This window comes from Calonectris borealis, chromosome 18 (genome assembly GCF_964195595.1).
Source record: "Calonectris borealis chromosome 18, bCalBor7.hap1.2, whole genome shotgun sequence".
Classification (NCBI taxonomy): domain Eukaryota; kingdom Metazoa; phylum Chordata; class Aves; order Procellariiformes; family Procellariidae; genus Calonectris; species Calonectris borealis.
This window is the reverse complement of record NC_134329.1, coordinates 8,753,818-8,773,539: the sequence shown is the minus strand read 5'-3', so window position 1 is coordinate 8,773,539 and position 19,722 is coordinate 8,753,818. Positions and strand designations below refer to the sequence as shown.

At 39.5% G+C, this 19,722-nt stretch overlaps 1 protein-coding gene across 4 annotated transcripts in view; it reads right to left on the bottom strand.

Annotated features, from left to right (window-relative positions):
- The window catches only part of ATP2A2 (ATPase sarcoplasmic/endoplasmic reticulum Ca2+ transporting 2), a 49,822-nt gene extending 30,507 nt beyond the window's left edge, over positions 1-19,315 (bottom strand). Inside the window, exons 1-5 of one of the 4 annotated variants that reach the window (XR_012676462.1) lie at positions 18,399-19,315; positions 17,278-17,295; positions 17,102-17,184; positions 8,949-9,053; positions 5,856-5,994 (exon numbers count right to left, since the gene is read on the bottom strand). Coding sequence is in view for 3 of the 4 variants with exons in the window: in XM_075167742.1 (XP_075023843.1) it covers positions 5,856-5,994; positions 8,949-9,053; positions 17,102-17,184; positions 17,278-17,295; positions 18,399-18,516 (463 nt within the window). In the remaining variant the exon portion in view is untranslated. The remainder of the gene's footprint in view (positions 1-5,855; positions 5,995-8,948; positions 9,054-17,101; positions 17,185-17,277; positions 17,296-18,398) is intronic. The other 3 variants (XM_075167742.1, XM_075167744.1, XM_075167743.1) reach the window with 3 other exon arrangements.
- Between the last annotated feature and the right edge of the window lie 407 nt (positions 19,316-19,722).

Genomic DNA, 19,722 nt, shown 5'->3' with positions numbered 1-19,722 from the left:
TATTGAGAAAAATTGATATACTGTATTAAACAGTACATAAGACTTGAATTATTCGTATTCTATTTCTTCTCGTTCTGTAAAAACATACTTCTAAGTGTCATTCTCTCTGAAGAGGGCACCAGAACATTAAATAAGATGTGCCAATGGACAGGTACCCTGTCTGTAAGTCTGCACTTATTTCTAATCTGAATTTGTCTAGCTTTAGCTTTTAATCAGTGGTTAGCTTTTAATCAGTGGATCTATTTATATCACTGTCTTCTAGATTGAAAACCCTTGTGGTCAGCCTATAAAAATATCTAATAGCAGAAAGAACAAACTGGTAAGCTAAGCTTCAACTTTTGCCAGATCAGGTAGAGAACAACATCTTCACACCAAAGCTGTTCCCAAGTTAGGCTGCATTTGGGTAACACAATAACAAACAGTAAGAATTCTGGAAGTGCAGCATAACTCGAAGTGCAGCCTTAAAAAATGCTTGCTTTACCAGAGTGATATGGTATTAACAGAATGTTATCTTGATGTTCAAGCATTTTGTTCAGTACTATTTGTGCTTATAATAAAACCCTTCTGCAATATCGGTTCTAATAAGAGTATAGAACATCAGATATGTTCTGAATTCAAACAATTAAAACAGAATTAGTTTCACTATTTTTACTTAACAGTTTGGCAACTCTGGAGGAAAATGCTACAAGAATTGGGAAGAAATTGGACATGTGTTTCGTAAGTTTTCAAACGTGTGTTGGAAGTGACACAAGTTTAGGCTGTGTCCTCACTTGAACTTCACATAACTCCAGACTTCAGTAGATTATGGAATGGAGTTTGGATTGTGTCTGGTTATCTCAAAACTGCCTGATGTGTTAGAGTTTGACAGCCAAAATGCTCACTGAAGCCTACAGATTTATGCACTACTCGTACGTGTATTTATTAACCACTGATGTTACTTCCATATTTTTTCTGGTTCAAAAGCAGTACTTCAAGGAAAAAGCAAATTATGTGCTTAACCTTTAAAAACCAAACCCAACAACTTGCACTAGGTAAGAAAAAAATAGTTGCAGTCAACTTTTTCCATATCAAGAGATGCTCTCAGCAGTATGCTTTTAGGACAGTAGGTCAACATTCTGGACTTCAGTCTTACTCCATCCTTTTCATTTTTTTTTTTTTTCCCAAACTCAATACTTTTCCAAAAATGTAAACCTGCATCTCTAGCAATGAGTCTGAAAATCAATTCTAGTTTTTAGAAAAGTAACACGGGCACAAGGACCCAAATGTTTTAGAGTAAGATCTGCAACACCAATGTTTGTTGCTTATACTATCAGGGAGAACCTGTAGCTCTTCATAACCACACCGGAGTTTGACATAATTCACCTTAAGAATTATCCTTCCCAATCTTCTTCACTCCAAAATTTATCTTCCCTTAATTATAAGGCATCTATGCTTTAGGAAGAGTCTTCAAGTGCTCTGCAGTTAGAATTAAAAGCCTTGGAAAGTAGTTCTTGCATACTTTATGCCAGGTATAAACTTCAAACTAAGTCTTCTGGAATACACACTCCTTTAATAAGCAACAGCTTCTGGGAACTCTGTGTGTATTTTTAAGCTGTTGAGTACTTACAGATATAATAATGGATGACAAGAACCATCATTCAGCACTCTAGAGAAAAGAGGAACTACTGTGACTCCAGTTTGGTCACTTACAGATTGCAACAAATGAACATTCACTTATTACATTATAGAAAGTCAGATATGCTGTATCTAGAATAGAACATTTTAGACAGGAAAATAGAATGGAAATGAACAAAGCTCATTTCTGTTCCCAAATGTGCTTCTTTAAAAGTAAATGATTTGCAACCAGTTTACTCCAACTTGTCAGACTGGACTTCGTACAAAACTTCTAAGAACTAAGGCGATGCTGTTTTAAGTTTCTCTTTAAAATGTTACTTTAACCAAGGCAAACAAAACCACAACTAAAACAAAGGACATATTTAATCTATTAAGATAGCCACTAGTGACAAATATAGAGTGCATCCTCCAATAAATTTAAGCTTTTATAGCAGCACGATAATCCATTTTAAGACAGGCAAACTGAAGAGCCATTTGAGGACAGCATCTGGATTTTTTTCAGTTCATCAATTCTAAGAAACAAACAGTGCAGCTTAGTAACCCGTATACACTACAGTTCTGAGAACTACGCTCAGAGGTCTGCAAGCAAATTTAAGGCATACATCCTAAACCTGTAACCCCAACTTCATCCCAAAGAGTTCCTGTTGATTGTACAGTATCTTTTCCACCATCTCTGCTTAAGTGGACATGGAAGAAAGTCTTCCTAACATATACAGTTAAGAAATTCATGTCTGTAGAGTCTCTGAGAAAACACAGACTACAGTGTCTGCTAGTACACCTGCAAAGTGTTAGTGTAGCATTTATGCTGAATTTGTTAGCTACTAAGCATAAGAACGAGCAATTGCTCATCAAGTGTTCTGCAGTATCTGTATGCACACTGATTCCTAAGAGACACACAAGACAGTAGGTTATCTACCACTTGAGGGATAATCTCATTCAGGTTACTCCGTATTTACTGCAAGGTGACAGTGCAGACCTGCAGTTTCCCCCTATTACTTCAAGTCAAATAATCTGTTTCCTCTCTTGACAGATCAATTAAAGAAAGTATCTTTCAGAAGCTTTATTTTAGAAGGCCACAAGGCAGACTGAATAGTCTATCTAATGAACGCAGTCAAACTCTACAAATAGCCTAAGGAGCCAGAATAAAAAGTAGTAACATAAACCATTATCGCACTGTCTTTGGGTTACGCTAAGCCGATCAGGTTATCTTTAATGGATTCAAAACTACTGAAAATACCAAATTATTTTGGAAATGGTTCAATACTACTTATTCTCAGGGAACTCTTGCAATGTAAAGAGGCAAATACATTCTCCCACTTACCCCGAACTGCAATACCAATCTACCAGTTCCTACAACGAAGAGTTATCTCTGCGTCAGACCACATATAGCTATTTCAAATTAACAAAGCTGTTATAGCATTAAATACAATTATTTTGTAATGGAAGACCTGTAGAAAGTTGTTCAAAATTAGATATCAGCATAGGGGAGAAACCTATCACCTGGCTATTTATGCCGCTCGGTTGAAAGATATTTGCCTGGACACACAAATGTCATTGGCACTTTGCCTAGAATTCCATACCCAGATATGTATCCTAGTATGAAGTGCTCTGTCACTTCCCTACATGGTCATCTTTTTGAAAACACCATGTCAAAGGCCATCACAGTACTCTTACACTTGAGGCACAGGCATGCACAGAGTCTCTCTCACCTCCAGGTCTTGACACTAACACTGGTACACAGTGTATTGCTCTTCTCTTCTTGCTCAGTAGCTTTTCTGAATTTGATTACAATTAAAATTTCATAATTGTCTATCTATCTACAAGTTAGAATTTATTGTTTCAGTATCAGAGTTCGTACTGCACTGAAGCACATATTTGTGTATTAAACATCCACATGATTTACACTTAGTTACCTTCACTTGAAGCTATTATATTTGTCAATATAAGAAAAATATGATGAGCGCTTAAGACTAGCTTGGGACTGTTTGACCCACCAGTTTAAGTGAGTATTTTAACCAGCATGAGCTTCTACAGCCAGTCAACAAGCTACACCACCTATCTTAAAGGACGGTCATAAAAGTTGGACAATTTTTGTTTCTCTACACAAGCATAAGTTTGTCCTTTTTCAAAAAAAAGGAAAATAAAACTCAGTTCTACAGATGTTGGACTATCAGACACTGTTCTACAAGCAGATTTTAAAATAATGCAATTGTAATCTTATAAAAAATAGGATACTACGTTTGTTAAAGACAGCCTAGTGTTACAGGTATGCTAGTCAGCAGTTTATTTCCAATTCATTTCCCTCCTTCAGACACAGGCCTTTTAAAGAGATGGCACAAGCAGTTGATTTTATTGATACTGACAATATACAGCAAGGTAAGCAAAAGCCCACACATCCCCCAGGTGTCTCACATACAGAAAAAGACAAAGCTAAATTTGTAAGATGAAAATGCAATCTCTACCTCTTCCGAAATTGCAAAGAATCAAGCAGAAAATTTTCTGTGCTCTAGACACCTGGCAGAGCAGCAAAATCCAGCCTTTTTCCTTAGTGAGAGATACCCCAAACCAGTACAAAACACAGTCATCAACTTGCAATTCTACTAATACTGTTTTAAAGTACCAAAAACCACAACCCCAATGTATTCCCATGATATAAACTGCTTCCAAAACTACCATTCTATTGCTGACATTTAAAACAGGATAAAGATTTAGACTAGACATCTACTGCAGAATCTGTAATTTATACAGTTCTGTTTGCCTCAAAAGGACGCAGAAAACATCAACTGCTGAAACAAAATCTCATTGCAGAACTCAGGGATTTGACTGTACAATGCAGTAATAGTGAGTCAAAACAGCAGAGTAAGTGACAAGGTATCATAATTCACCCTTCATTTCAGCTATCAGCACTTTGTATTTGTACTTGTTCGTCACCAGCGGATGCTAAGAGGAAATTAGCTTCAGCCTTCATGAGATTCACACTCTGAATTACCCTAGCCAGGGCTGCTGTAGCTGAATCATCCTATGCACAAAACGGAGCTGGAGACAGGGCTCAGCAAATGTTAAAGTTTCTCAAGGAATGAAAGCTGGGCAGACAGCCAACACCAACTTCATTTTGAGTGCATACTCTCTCTGCCTGCTAATTAAAAGAGGAGGATAGTCAAATTTAAGGGTATATATTTATCTCCTCTTGAGACAGCTACCACCTCTAAAAGCAAAGTGACACTAGTGGAAAGAAAGTTTGATGTACACCCTAAATTGTTCCCAAAGGAACAATCACTCAGTTAACAGTTGATAATGACCTACAAAACATGAGTATGTAATCACGCCTGACATTTAACAAGAACCACCTAGTTTTATCTGGGAAGGAGTAGGAAACATTAAAGTCACTGACAAGTCCAGTTTAGAGAAAAAAGTTATTGGTATGGCATTATCACCAAAATGAAGGAGTTTTACCTATAATATACGATACTTCTGTCTTTGCACTCCTTCCAAATAAAGATACAACTTTTAGGGCAAATCTAAGTTATTAGAAAGCTTGATGCAAAAGTCCAATCTTTTAAATGGTACTTCAAATGCTTACACCAGAGAAATAGGAACCTCTACTTTGTATAGTTATCTCTATTTGTGGTCTCCTATACAGCAATAGGCAAAAGAAGCAATAAAGAATTATGAAAGATGAGAAAATGACGTCACATGCTAGTCATACTAGCTGAGAGGACAGAGGAAGACATTTGCGAAGAGAAGTTGAAAGGCACTGCTATTACAAGTGTTAAGAGTTGGAAAAAAACTTCAGATGAAATTATCTTTCCTTAGATAAAGAACAGAGCATGACTAAAAAAAAAAATCTCTGCATCCCAGAACCTAAGGAAACTGAACACATTTAAAAGCAAGGAAAAGTATTCTGTGATAGAAAACAGAGAAGTTGTAAGACACTGAAACCAGACCTTAGAAAATAAAATTTTAGAGTCATGACAAGTGTTAAAACCTGTACTCCAATTAAGATGCTTTGCTTTTAGACCTACCAATTAAACTAAGTAGCAATTTGAAAAACAATCCTCTCAGTGCAAATGCACATTTAAGATAATTACAGATGAATAGAAGCAAGATTGTTCGTAAGTGAAGCATGTACTTAGGCGTCTTTGAAAACTCCCCCCAGGGCCTCAGATCATTAAGACAAGGCCCCCACAACAATTTTACAATAATATGCTAATACATGTGTGTACTACATAAATGAGTCTTACCTGCCACTTCCACAATATCACCTGGGACAATGTCTCTTGCTTTAATCCTCTGTACGCTTTTTCGGTCTTGTCGATATACTTTACCCATTTCTGGTTCATATTCTTTAAGAGCTTCAATAGCATTTTCAGCATTTCTTTCCTAAAAGAGCAAAAATATGTAATTTCAAAAGCCCTCAAGTAAAAATACATATGTCAGACCTGATTTTTCAAATGCATTATCATATGAATACTACTGACTCAGCTCAGCTACATTTATTAATACAGAAAATTATGTGACCCCCTCCCATTATGAGGTTGCTGACTGGAAATCATTACAACATAATTCAGATATTAGTGGGCATTTAGAACGTACAAGTTGTTTACTCAAACCCTGCAGCACTTCCCATCAAGAAAATTCACTGTGTCTTGTTACAGGGAGGCCACACAGAGTTCTATGTAACATATGGATGCTTTTTGACATTAAAAAAGCACCAAACAGATTTAAGACTCAGGGATATAGTCTTGTCTCAGTTGTACCTCACCAGCTGGAGCAGCTGACTCAGACCGGAGTGGACTAGCACTACTGATTTTCACTTACTGATAGAAATCAAACAGACTAGAAACTTCCCCAGAGCTTCTTAACAGTTTACAAACTTAGATGAATCCCCACACATGACACCTTTTTATTTCCATTAACACTAGCACAACAGCTTTCCTATCCAAGTGCAGTTCTCTCAGCTAAGCCCTACCAGAGATTGAGATCAATATCATGATGCCACCTAGATAAAGGATAACATAAGAAACCAACAGCTTATCAGCACTCCTTCTCTAGCTCTTTGAGAAGTAACTTATTTTCCATTTTCCAGCCCATTGACAAGTACAAACGTCATATAGTCCTGATGATTACAGATAATGGTAAGGGTGCACATAGTTTTTAGAATGTCTGTGCTTCAAATATGTACCAGCTTTTCCAGACAATAAAAAATTCCTCCTGCATGTGTCAAAGCAGAAACCTAATCTTCAGAAATTCAAAGGCTGAGGTACTAGGTACTTCCACATAACAATGCAGCTGAAAATCAGCATTACCAAAACTACCTTGAAGGACTAATGTTTACATGGCACAGCTCAGTGCCAGGCAATGCAGAGATACCAGCGCAGACCTATAAATCTATAATTAATAATAGCCTCATATTCCACCAGGTAAATTAATTCTGCTTCTCAGCACAATAATGCTGATACTGCTTTTCTGTGGATTAACTAAGAGTTAACATTAGGCAAAACCTTAAAGGTACAAAAGAAAGTCCCACAAATGGAAGGTTAGTTAAATGGAACTTTTCCTTCAAAAGGAGAAATAAGAAAGAATTAAACAAGATTCAGCTAGGACAGCCAGCTCAGTGTGTTAGGCTCTATCTTTTTGTTCCCAGTTTGCTTGAAGCTATGGTAGTTAGACTGTCTTGCCAACCACTGAAGTACTAGCAGACGGCACTTTGGGAAAAGGGCACGTGAGAGGAAAGGTTGAGGAGGGCAGAGCTAAGGCAATGACTCAGTGGCTCACATCTAGTACCTGCAGAAACAGATACATTCATGGGTGGAGACTGGGTACTGTGACTTATTTTCCATGTCCATTAAAACAAGGGAATGAGTCATTTAATCTGTACAGCAATTCTGTTTCACAATTGAGTTCACTGCATGGAGAGAGAGAGAATTCTTTGCACACTATCATGTCCAAAAAAATCTGGTTATTTCCTACAACAGGGTATACAACTACACAAGAAAATCCCCAAACTATACAGATAGCTTTACATTTCATACTTACAATTACTACTACTACATGCAGAATTCTAACTCAAAGTTTCAAGTTAAAGATTAATTCTTGCACAATTGCTTTACGAAGATTTGAATAGAAAATTACACTTAAGGGGGCAATGCTATATCATCCCTTGATTGACATTACCTCTTCCCTCCATACCAGCACTACCAGTTGTACAGCAAGCTAGATACTGCTAAAAATGGAATTTTTTGAGGGTTAGTCTTCAACCAGTTTACTTGTCCTAGCACAAAACAGAGCACAGGAATGTGCAGCAATGCCACTCAATGCCAATTCTGGTGGCTTCCAGGGTGTAGGCTTCTCTCTAACATGTTTTAACCTGTTAATAGAGCTCCTCCTCTTAATTTTTGTTGTTATTTTGGGCACTTTTGGGTTGTTTTTTTTTTTAAAAAAGCATAAAACCTAATTTGCTAAGATAGCAAGTAATTATGTCACATTAACACCACCCCTTTAAAAAAAAAAAAAACACCACCAAAAACAGCCTTACAAAGAACTTACGTTACCCTAAAAATCCTAGAATACTTTTTATCTGCAGAAAAACAATTCTAATAAAACATGCGCTGTCTGAAGTGATCAAATTAGTAAACTAAAGTTTTATGAGTAATTTTGTTTTGGCATCTCAAGAAGTGTTAGAATATGTTACTGCCAATGCAATTTATAAAAAGCCATCTAATTAATCTCACAGCTGATAACACAGGAAAAATTTCATTGTATTTAGCTGTTGTTTTCCGAAGAAACTTCTGCCTTTTGACAGACATGCAGTTTTTAGATGTACACTTAATAGGTACTACAGTAATTGAATAGGAAGAACTAATACTGTATTAAATGTATTAATAAATGTACTAGAACATAGCATTTGGCTCAAGAGGAAACAGACAAGAAACTAGGTTACGAGTGTTCCATCCTTTGTTCCTTAGTTGGGGCAAAACCCCTTTTTTTGCAAGCCAATCCAATGGATTGTTTCTTAGCTTTGCAAGATTTGATTTATTTCCTGAATTCAGGCCTGCATTCTGGACTGCCTAGTTCATGTATTCACCAGTCTGTGGCCAAACACACTGATGGGCACTTTGCCTTTTTGGCAGTACTTCTGAAGCTTTCATTTTACCTTTAAGTCAAGACTTTCTGTCCAGAAGTTTTATGGTATGTTGACTCTCAGGAATCTAAAGTTAGCCACACATATTACTTGCATTGTATGAAGCTCCTGACACTACACTGTACAGTCTTACCTCTTAAACCAAAAAAACCCAAAACATTTGTGATTTGATGTTGCAAAAATATTTGCATACCTGCCACACTCCCACAATTGCATTGGCTACTAATATAAGCAAGATTACAAAAGGCTCTACAAATGCTGTGATTGTTTCTTCACCTTCTTCAAACCAGGCCAGGACCTGTAAGAGAAACACAATGATTTAAATTACTGATTTACACATACACCTTGCAAACTTAAGACCCAGTAAATTTCAGCTTGAGGTTCAACTGCTTAGACTTGAGCAATTTTTGAAACCTCTCAATCTTCCAAGATGTAGTTCATGAATGAGTTGGCAATATGCAATGGAAAAGGAGAAAAAGAATCTTTACTGAAGTAGTACAAAGTTCATGTCCAAGGCTGCTCTTCTTTTAAAGGGGCAAGCTATTTATTTGGGAAACGTATTGCTATTTTTGCTTCACAAATGAAAGAAGAAGTTGTGACAACAGCTATGGCAGTAAAAAGTTTCAAAAAATTTTTCATTACTGTCTAAACCAGGATGCAGACCGATTAGTTTGACTACTTCGAACACTAAAACTTTGCCAGAATCTGAATTTTAACCAAGTTAAGTGTTCTTTAGCAATAACTTAAGAGACACAAATTAAAACAGCTCTACAAGTTTTCGGTAAGTAGATATGAAAAATAAGCATCTACTTATTTAAATACAAGTAGTGTCTTATTGAAGCATCTAAGTGAATTGTATAGTTACATGTGAAGTTGAATTCTGACCTGAGTAGCTGATAAAACTCAAAGTAAAACTGGATTTTTAAAAGTAAAGCAACTTGAGGACTTGCACAAAAGGCTCCACATAGGTTTTATTTTAATTCACACAGTTTAGAATTACACTCTATTTTTGGGCTTCTGCCATTCACTTGACTTGAATGGGTATATGTCAGGGCCTCTGCAGAGTTCTGTAGTTTCTGAAGAAAAGTCAAGCTAACATGACCAGAGAGGAAGAGCTTTTTCGTCAACATGTTGAGCAACAGGAAGCCTGGAAAGTGACAGTAAATAGGAACAACGTGTTGAGATAATTAGGGCTGGTAGTCAGGCAACAGCACTCTGAATCACTACAAGACTGCAGCGAGCAAACCGTTACTAAAGCAAGGGCCATAATTCCACCAACACGCTGCTCAGAGCTATTGCTCAATTGTGAAACACTCCAGGATGTTAAAAGGAAGGAGCAGCAGCATGAAAGCCTCAAGCAGAAAACAGACTGTCAAGCAAATTCAATGCAACAACAAATTTTATTACAAAGGATAAATCTATAAGATCCAGGTTATGGTTAATAAGACTGAAACATTCCAACTGGCAACACAACATTTTGAGGGTCTATGTAATCCCTCTGGAGAAGAGATTTAGTTAGGACCTCTTACGCTCTCTACATCTTGGTATTTCTTCCCTCCTCCCACACCACTAATCTCCAATCCCCAGTAACAACAACTGCCATTTGACCTGCTAGAGCAGTCACACAGTTGACATTGTAATCTTCACTCCACGCATTACCCCTTACATCATGGATAGCTTTTACTCTGCACCAGCACTGCTGCCTCCAGTGGAGCTACAGAAACGGCTAATGGTACATTCTCAGTTTTCTTAGCATATAACAAGGTCACACGCTGCCATCAGAAAAGCTGCTTAGTATCTGTTTCTTCCCTCCCTTTATTGGAATTCTGTAGAGCCCATTTTGCTTCCAAAGCAGCAAGTACATCCAATTATTTTGTGATGTTCTGAACAGAGCAGGCACTACAAGGTTAACTGGAATAAAACATCTGCTTTACACAATGCTAAACCATGATCTTTTCAGACTGAAGACCACATGTGTTGTAAAATAACACTGAGAAAGCCTGCAACTTTAAGAGGTAAGGAAAGTAGCTACAAGGAGAGCAAGATCCAAGTATGTCAAGGAGAACCAAAATTAAGTTTTCAAGGGATCTTTTCTTTCAATAAGCCATTATTTCAAAAAGAGCAGATGAACTCAAATTAGAGATCCTGACAGTAAAGATCTGATGTTTTAGATCTTCACTGTCGTTTTTTTGGCAAAATTATCAATCTGTGACCAGATTAAAATGAAGTATCTAGTTAATCCTAGAAAGCCAACAACACACAAAAGTTTCCACACAATTACTTACAGTGGAACAATCTAAGCTTTATTTCTAGAATGTTTTATAAACATATAAATAACAGAATACATTGTGAGTTCTTGTTTTTGTTACAGCAGACTACAGCTATATTAATACTCCATTTAGGACACTCATGATACACAACATATATTGCTGTAACAGATCAGGTTTATTATTTGATAGTAGCCTGAAGTAAAAACAAAACCACAGTAAAAAACAAAGAGAAAGTAGAACAAGGAATACAAGTATTTAACCAGGCGTTTCTAGTAACAACAGATTACATGCTGAAGCCTGGTTAGAGACTAGACAATTCTTGTCCAAGGCATTGAGTCCTTGTCAAAAAGGTTCCACTAGCACAATTTTAAGACCTTGGAGAGGTTTACAATGAGAGACCTTTTAGTTGATTACTACTCAGAAGGGCCCCACAATATTTCAGCCCTAATCACTTTAAGACTCACATGCAGAACAGCTTAATTTCCAGGTCATTGATCTCCAATGTACTGTTGGGGCAGTATGGTCAATAAGTAGAATTACCATGTATTTAAGAAACTTAAAAGAGTAGGAAAAGAAGTAAGATAATTGCAAGTCTGAAAATGTAAGGGAAATTAATAGCAAGACATAAAAGTCCCATATCAACAGCCAACGTAAGCAGCTTAAAGGACAACTTTCATTCAGCGTATTTGCTTTAGAGCTGCTAGAGCAATAGCTTGCAGAAGCCTATTTTAATCAAAGCCTAATGGGGTGGACCTGCAGGACACTAAGCCAAAAAATATACAGTGATAGGCAAATAGCACTTTGGTTTCATGGTTATTTGTAAAAAGGGGGCAGAGGTACAATGCAGAAGTTAGCCAGCAATGAAGTGACTACTGATGAAAACAGCTAGAAGAACAGAAGTGTACCTACAGCTTTTTGCATTTCTACAACTTAAGTATCTCCGTTTTGTAAGATAAGTTATGGAGGCAAGTTGTCTCAGCTGACTATTTATCATTAAGTAACAAAACCAGAATTAAGAGTAAATAATGGACTATTCAAGATAGAATTCTGTTGCCCAGCAGGCTGCACCCGCTTACCATTAACAGAGGAAAAGCAAACAGTTTGTTGTCAGCAACCTAACAAGGTTTTTTGTTTGTTTTTCATTTTGACAATGGAAACTTCGAAGCAAGCTGGGAGAGTACGGTCTCATTCTAACAAAAAGAAACCCTGGACTAATTAAAACAGGTCATATAAAACTACGCACTGCTTTCTTCTCACAGGATATTGTGAATTAAGATTTAGTGTATTTTGGAGAGTATACTAACTACTGCTCAGAAAACCCTCTTTTAGTGATTTTTCTTTTCAATACAAATTAGCTTAAAATTAAGCAGATGCAAACTATTTTAGTAGTCCTGATACTTGTTCCATGTCAGTTATACTGAACACCAGACTAAAGAAAAACTTCCTGATTTTAGTTCCATTATTCAGTAGAGATTTTTTTTTTATTTGCTACCCAAGGGGGTGGATGTAGGATCTTGACCACAAATATAAGTACAAAATTAAGAATTTTGCTGGGTTAGCAGATTGTAAGCACCCATCAGATATGCTCGTCCGTATTTCTGAAAACAAACACATTCCTGTGATTAGTGTAGCAATAAGGAAAAAAAAAAAAGATATATAGCACCCACAGTTCAATTTCCACAAAGTAAAATGGAATCACAACTACCTCTCACAGTTTATTCACCCCTAACCATCAGTTGGTATCTCGGGTGCTATTGAGTAATCTGAGTTTAGCTAAAAGCATGCCAGTGTAATGTGCTACAACAAATCCTTATCTTGTGCCACATACTTACTGCTACTGACCTTTACAGGTAGCTTTTGGGGTGATTTCAGGACAAAGCCTGCAACATTTTTCCTGGCACATCTTTTTACTCCAAGAGTAGTTTTGCTCACGTTTTAACACAGATTAGGCTGTACTCATGCTAATTTACAGGCTATAATAACCTCTGGACTAAATCACAATATATCGTTTTAATCTAAACATGGATATCTGCTAGTAGAAAACATTCCCAGAACATTAACTTCTAAGTCAGCTTAGGATCAAAGAAATAATTGGGGGAAGGAAAAAAAAAAAGCAAAGAAAAAAAGAGGAATGCTCTTAGGATGCTGTATTTAACCATCTTTTTAATACTTAAGTTTTTGGTAGAGTTTATAGTCTACGTTGCATCTTGTAGAAGAAAATTCACTGTAAGTGTGATGCAAAGATAAGACTGCATGGTTAAGCATACATCACTGTTTAAAGCATATATACTTTACCGAAGAATTATTATAAATCAGATACACAGGTAACATCTTGCAACTTGTCAAAGTCATTTATATGGCAAACAAAGCTGTTCTTTTATGTAAATACTGTAGATTTGAGTACATGCTCCAGAAGCAGCAAGAATTAAAAGCCATAGCTCATGGAAAATTAAACATCCTCTTGCTTGCACCTAGAAAGTCAGGCTATAAAGGCCCTTCAACTGCTGAGATACACTCTACAGGTTTATTTCTGCATAGGGTTCACAGATTCAACACAACACCAAGACAAAGTCCAAGCCTATGCATAGATCCATTTACTCACCATCAAAAATTATTTATATTGTTTCTCTGCAAAAGCCATACTTAAGGCCAATAAAAATACTGAAGAAACAACAGTGTAAGAATTTAAGCTGTTACTAACTAGGCACATCTGTAACAGCAGTTCCGACTTGGAATGTAGGACATAGTATCTACAGCCAACAAACAGGCAGCATATGACCCCTACAATCAGCCAGGGTGACACAGATTCAGCTGTTAGTCTGATTTATTTTACTGACACATACCTGACAGGGGGTGTGGAAGTAGAGGACACAAAAGGCACTTTGAACACAGAAGTTTATATTGTATGTAAGAGGGGATGTTTCTGCACAAAAATGTAATGCAGATCTCAATGTTAATGATGGCTGTTTCTGTGCAGTCATAATAGTAAGAATCTAATATGATTTATGATCACAACACAATTACCAGAAAAGCTTTCACGACACAAAACAATAATCTATATACCTCGAGATCCATTCTCTCATACCTGAATCTTCAACATTTTTTTTTTTTTAATTGATGATGTATAGCTGGTAAAGAACACTGCTACATTCACTGCCCTAACAGCACCTATGCCTTTCCTGAAAGCACACATATATCTGCTGTGCCATTAGCACAAAGTACATATTCCATTTGATCATCAGAAAAACCAAATTCAAATTAGAGTAAGTTTTCAGTGACACACTAAAAAAACTCTTAAAAAAATTAGTCAGTGCTATATATTCATGCCCAATTCCAACACTAGTAACTCGAAAGACTTGGGAGCTTTCGGGGTCATTGGTTCTTAAGTCCTTGGTAAGCCATTTTTTCCCACCCCTTGTCATTCAAAGAAAAGTACTTATTTGAGCATCTTGTAGAAAACTCCCTTTGGGACATACACCAGGCCTTGAAGTCTTCAGTTGAAAGTTATTTCAAACAGCAGCCACTATCCAACCTTACTTCTCTTGGTACACTATACGATGTCCTACTTTCTACTCAAGTGCTACATTTTACAGTCTATCAAACAATAAACCATAGTAAAAAGCAGTCATTGAAGTGAGAATCAGCACTTCCCTAAGTTCCACAGTATGATTCTGTGGGATCTGACACTGCCCCCAAGAAAGCTGGAAGTCTTAATTCATTAAAGAGCAGCTCTCAACAGTATTACTCAACATCCAAAACCAATGCAAATTTAACTGACTCCATTCTAAGTTTAATTATCCATTTCAAGATCTCTAAGGTACTGGAGTTTTGCATGCCTTGCAACAGTACGAATGGAAAAACTGAATTTCTAAGGCTTGTAAAAGATAGCATTATAAACACACTGACAGCATTAAATTGTTCTATCGGAAGAATGACTTAGCATAATTTGTCATCTCAGCATTATGCATAATTCCAGTTTTTAATGTAATATCTTCAAGTGTTCTCATGGAACAATTACTGTCCACAAGCCTAACACAGCTACGTACTCTATTCAAACATTTTCAGGAACACCAAAATTCAGGTGATGTTAATTACATCCAATTTTTGCTGCAATACAGTCTTTATATCAACATACTCAACAGTTCTTTACAGCTACTACAGAATTCTCTGATAGGCTTTCATCAAGTGTTAAATCCTAAGAAAAACAGGCAACAGATGATCACCTTCTGAGCAGGGAAAAAGCGAGAAACAAACACAAAGGGGAAGTGCTTTTAAAGTACCAAAATTGTAATGTATCTAGTTTTTTCTTTTACATTTCATCAAAAAGAGAAAATCTTTACTACTAACATCAGTTTGTAGTGGGTCTCTAACTCCTAAATAGGAGACAGAAAAGACAGAGCAGTAGCCCAAGGTCATATATCATGCTAGCTGCACAGAAGCAGAGAACCCAGATCTATCCCATACTCCATTAGACTACAGTCTCCTCTTAATTAGAGAGCAAAATTAAGCTTACTGAAAAAAAATTGAATCCAGTTACTAATCAAGTTTTCAAAGAGGCCTTGGCAGTGTATGTTATATGTCAGTCTGGTATCATACTTACTCAGATTCAGCAATGAAAGCTTAAAAGTTTGGTGAATTTGATTTTTCACTTACTTGGTTATAATAAAAACAAATAGTGTACCTTGGCATGAAAGGCTAACAAACTTCTGTACTGTCATTTATCTCATGAAATGAGAGAAACATTCCTGACTTTTCAGGAACAAAAATACATCCCCTTCTCACCCTCCGGGAAGGGAAAATGGGAAAGAAGAGAGGGGAAAAAAAAAGCTTTTAAATTGAATGACCTGTTCATTCAATTTTCTATAGCCAGCCTGATTTCCTCCCCAGGAAACAGAAGAGCGAGTAAGGCACATTTGTCTCCGTGGTCAAGATCAATGCCACCAATCATTCCTCAGCTGGTAACGGTATATGCATACAAAAACCCAAAGCACTTTGAAAGGTGTCAGTGTGGGGATAGCTGAAGCCTCTCTTGGTGGAGGATCAGCAATACAGTATCTACTGCAGCAGCCGCAACAGGGCAACCCTTCCCCCATCAAGCAGAACAGCTTCAGAGTACGTTCTCCTTTGGCCATCCTAATTAGCTTGCCCTTAGCTAAAGAGTCACCACAATTTCCACTCCCCCCAAAGAGCTGCATTTTTTTTTTTAAAGTAGTTAATTACAACTCCAGGGCAAAGTCTACTACAAACTTTTACTTCTACCTAACCAATTTAATATTCTGCACACTTTTGTTTCTGTTGTCCAGCTCCACGACATACAGCCTTCATCTTCCTTCTATACTTAGCCTTTGCTCAGTTTTCCAGTTTTTCAGCAAACACATATCCTTTACACATTTATGTAAAAACATTGCCTAAACATGCTTTTAAAAAAAAAAGTTAAAAGTGTTCTTCTTCTTGTAATCCTGTATGCAAAGCAAGATGTCCATTTAATGACTAGACTATCCAAAGGTCAGTTACCAAATTTGGTCAACAATGGTGCCATCACAGCCGTCATCATTCTTGTCACTGTCAAAAGCAACAACTGTCACCTTGCTATTATCAGGAAGGGAAGGCAACTGGAATATTCGCCATGTAAATTCTATTTACAGTCTGCATTGCATCCAAAAATGTCTTCCAATGATTATATATTGAGCTTGATAACGATTAACTCAAAGGTAAGAAGAACGGTCCAGTTAAACACTTACTTACTCAAGGTTAGCTTTCAAAGCCAACAAAAGCATTGGGAAATCCCACCTCAAATAAGCAAACTGGATTGAATGAGAAGCACTTTTTACAATACCTGTCTAGTGTAGTTACGTACTTATGACTCATGCAATGAAAGATTCCCTGAAATTTTGTTTTCTAGCATACAGAAACCTCTTCACAAGGCAACTAATTTAAGAGAGAGCAATTTACTTCACATCTTAGACTTCTTCCTTTTGAGAAAGAGAATAACTTCAGTATGTACAGTTCCTATACATTGAAACATCTGTCATTCTGCGATACAGAAGCCTAAGAAATAAAAAAAATTCGTACTTACAAAAGATATGCAAGCTGCCAGCAACAAAATTCTAACTAGTAAGTCTTCAAATTGTTCAATCACAAGCTCGAGTAAGGTTTTTCCTGCAATATGTAACAAAGCCATTTAGTTATGCACATTAAAAAAATTATGAATTATCAACAAGAATTAGTAGAAGATTTCATGAACATGCTTACCTTCCTCAGCCGGTAACTCTGTCAGTCGAAGATTTTGCCAGGAATCATGTCAAAGAGAAGAAATCATTGAAGAAACACATTAGAGCATTATAAGGCATCCACCAGATATTGTTTCCAAATTGCACACTCAACTGGGTTGGATTTGACAGACATACTGAAAGCCCCATTAAGGTGGCTCTTTTCATTAGAGCATCTGAATAGGCCCGATGTTTTGCATTTTAAGATACATACAGGTTAGCCGGAACGTGCTAAGGGTTATAATTCAGCCAAGTCATCACTCCAGCCAGCTGTGGGACTTCTGCTGTTGCTGCACACAAAGGGTCAAAGGCTCAAAATGCTTTTCAAACGCTTTCGACAAAGGGTTTCCTCCACATTCACTTAAAAAACCCCAAACCACCAAACTTGGTTCAAAATATTTCAAATTCTTTCCTCCATTTTAAGGCTATTTTCTTATTTCTGCTATCCCTTTTATTTCCCTGCAACTAGATTTAGTAATTCAAGAGGCACAAAAGCAGTGTTAAAGCTAAAAAAAAAAAAAACCACCGTATAATCTTCTCATAGCTTTTCATTTTGACTCAACGGCATGGGAGTTCAGGAGGGACTAGGTAGGCCAAGCAATAAGGATTAAAAAAATGAAACCTTATCGGCTGAATTCTGTGCCTCGACTCGAGAGAAGAATGTAAAATAAGGGATAGAAAGGCACGAAAAAGCAGGGGAAAAAATGAAGGTCAAGACGGACAAAAAAAAAACCCAAAAAACCAAAAAACACCCACAGTGCTTCATTTCAGAATGGAAGAAGATTTCCCACCGTTAAGGTGAAAGGAAACGGAGGTGACATCCTCCTTCCCAAAGCAGCCCTGTGAGCTTGGGGTATGAAAGAAACCCACGAGGTGGAGTTCAAGTCAGCCATCTTCTCTCTCTCGCTCCTATTCCGGGTCCTGTAAGAGATGCCGGCTTTGCAAATACACACACGTTAGGCCTTGAAAACAGGGCCCCGAGAAGGATGAGCGAAAAAGAGAAAGGAGTGGAAAAGGGAGCAGAGAGAGGGGGGAGACGACCAGTGCCAGCGACAGCATCCCCGCGGCGGAGGGAGGCGGGCGGAGTGGGGCCGCTTCACCTACCGTTGGAGCCCCATTTCTCCTTCAGCTTCTTGACTTGCTCCAAGCTGAGCCCGGTGCTTTCGTTGACGCCGAAATAAGCCAAAACTTCCTCCACAGTCTTTGTGTGCGCGTTCTCCATGGCTGGGGCAGGGAGCAGCAAATGGTGCCTCGCCTCTTCCTCCTCCTCCTCCTCAGCGGCGGCGGGCGCGGCGACGAGCCCCCTCCTCAGCCCTTCGCTCTCTCCCACACCGCCCCCGTGCTATAACCATAGACCCCCTCCCGCAACAGAGAGGAGCCCCCGAGCCCACCTCAGCGCCTCACTCTTCCCGAAGGAGGCAGGAGGGGGAGGGGGGAAAAAAATTAAAAATAAAATTAAAAAAAAGATAAAAAAAGAAAAAAAGAAGGGAAAGCCGCCGAAAAAAAAAAGCCACCGCCCCCCTGCCACCCCACACGCCCTCCGAGGGAGCCGAGCCGCCTCTCCGGCGGGGATGAGAGGGGCTTCAGGCGCACCCCGGCCCCGGGCGGGCGGCTGAGGAGAGGGAGGAGAGCGGCGCGCGCCCCCGGAGCCGCTGTCGCCTCAGGGGCGCGGGAGGGCGTGCGGGGGGGCTCGGCGGGTGCCTGCGCGGGGATGGGCCGCGTCCAGGTGGCCGAGCGGCCTCTCCGTTCGCCTGAGCAGGCTCCGAGCCGCCCCCGCGGAGGGCGATAACGGCACGCCTCACCCCGCTCGCCTCCAGAGGTGGGGACGGGAGAAAAAGGCGCAGTTGCCCCGCTGCCCGCCTCGCCTCCGCCGGGAAGGGTCGGAATCGCCCCTCCGCCCTCCTCCTCCTCCTCCAGCAGCCCGATCCTCCTTTCGCCGGCCCAGGCCGCTGCCCCCGTCTCGGCTTGGGCTCGCTCGCTCGCCCGGCCTCGCCGCTGGCTCCCGCTCGCTCCGGTCGCGCACCGGCGGCGGCTGCTCTAATGTAACTTATGGGAGCTGGGCCGCCCGGGCCCCTCTCGCTGCCGCGGCATGTGGACGCCGCTCATTGGCGGGGCGCGCGGCGCGGGGCGGGAGGAAGGCGCGGCTCCGCCCGCGGCGCTGAGGCGGTGGCAGCGGCGCCTGGCGCGGCCCTGCGCAGCGCGGTCGCCCGCCCGCCCTCGGCTCGGAGGAGGAGGAGGAGGCGGAGGCGGGTGATGCAGGCCTCATGCGGCGGCGGGAGCGCTTCCGCTCCGCCGTGGGAGAGGCCCGCAGGTGGGGTGGCCGCTTTCCCGCCCCCCTGCCCCGGCGTGAACCGCCGTGGCCGCCCTCTGTCCCGGCCTCAACCCGCGGCTGGTGGCTGAGGGGGAGCGGGGCTGCCCTGGCGGCAGC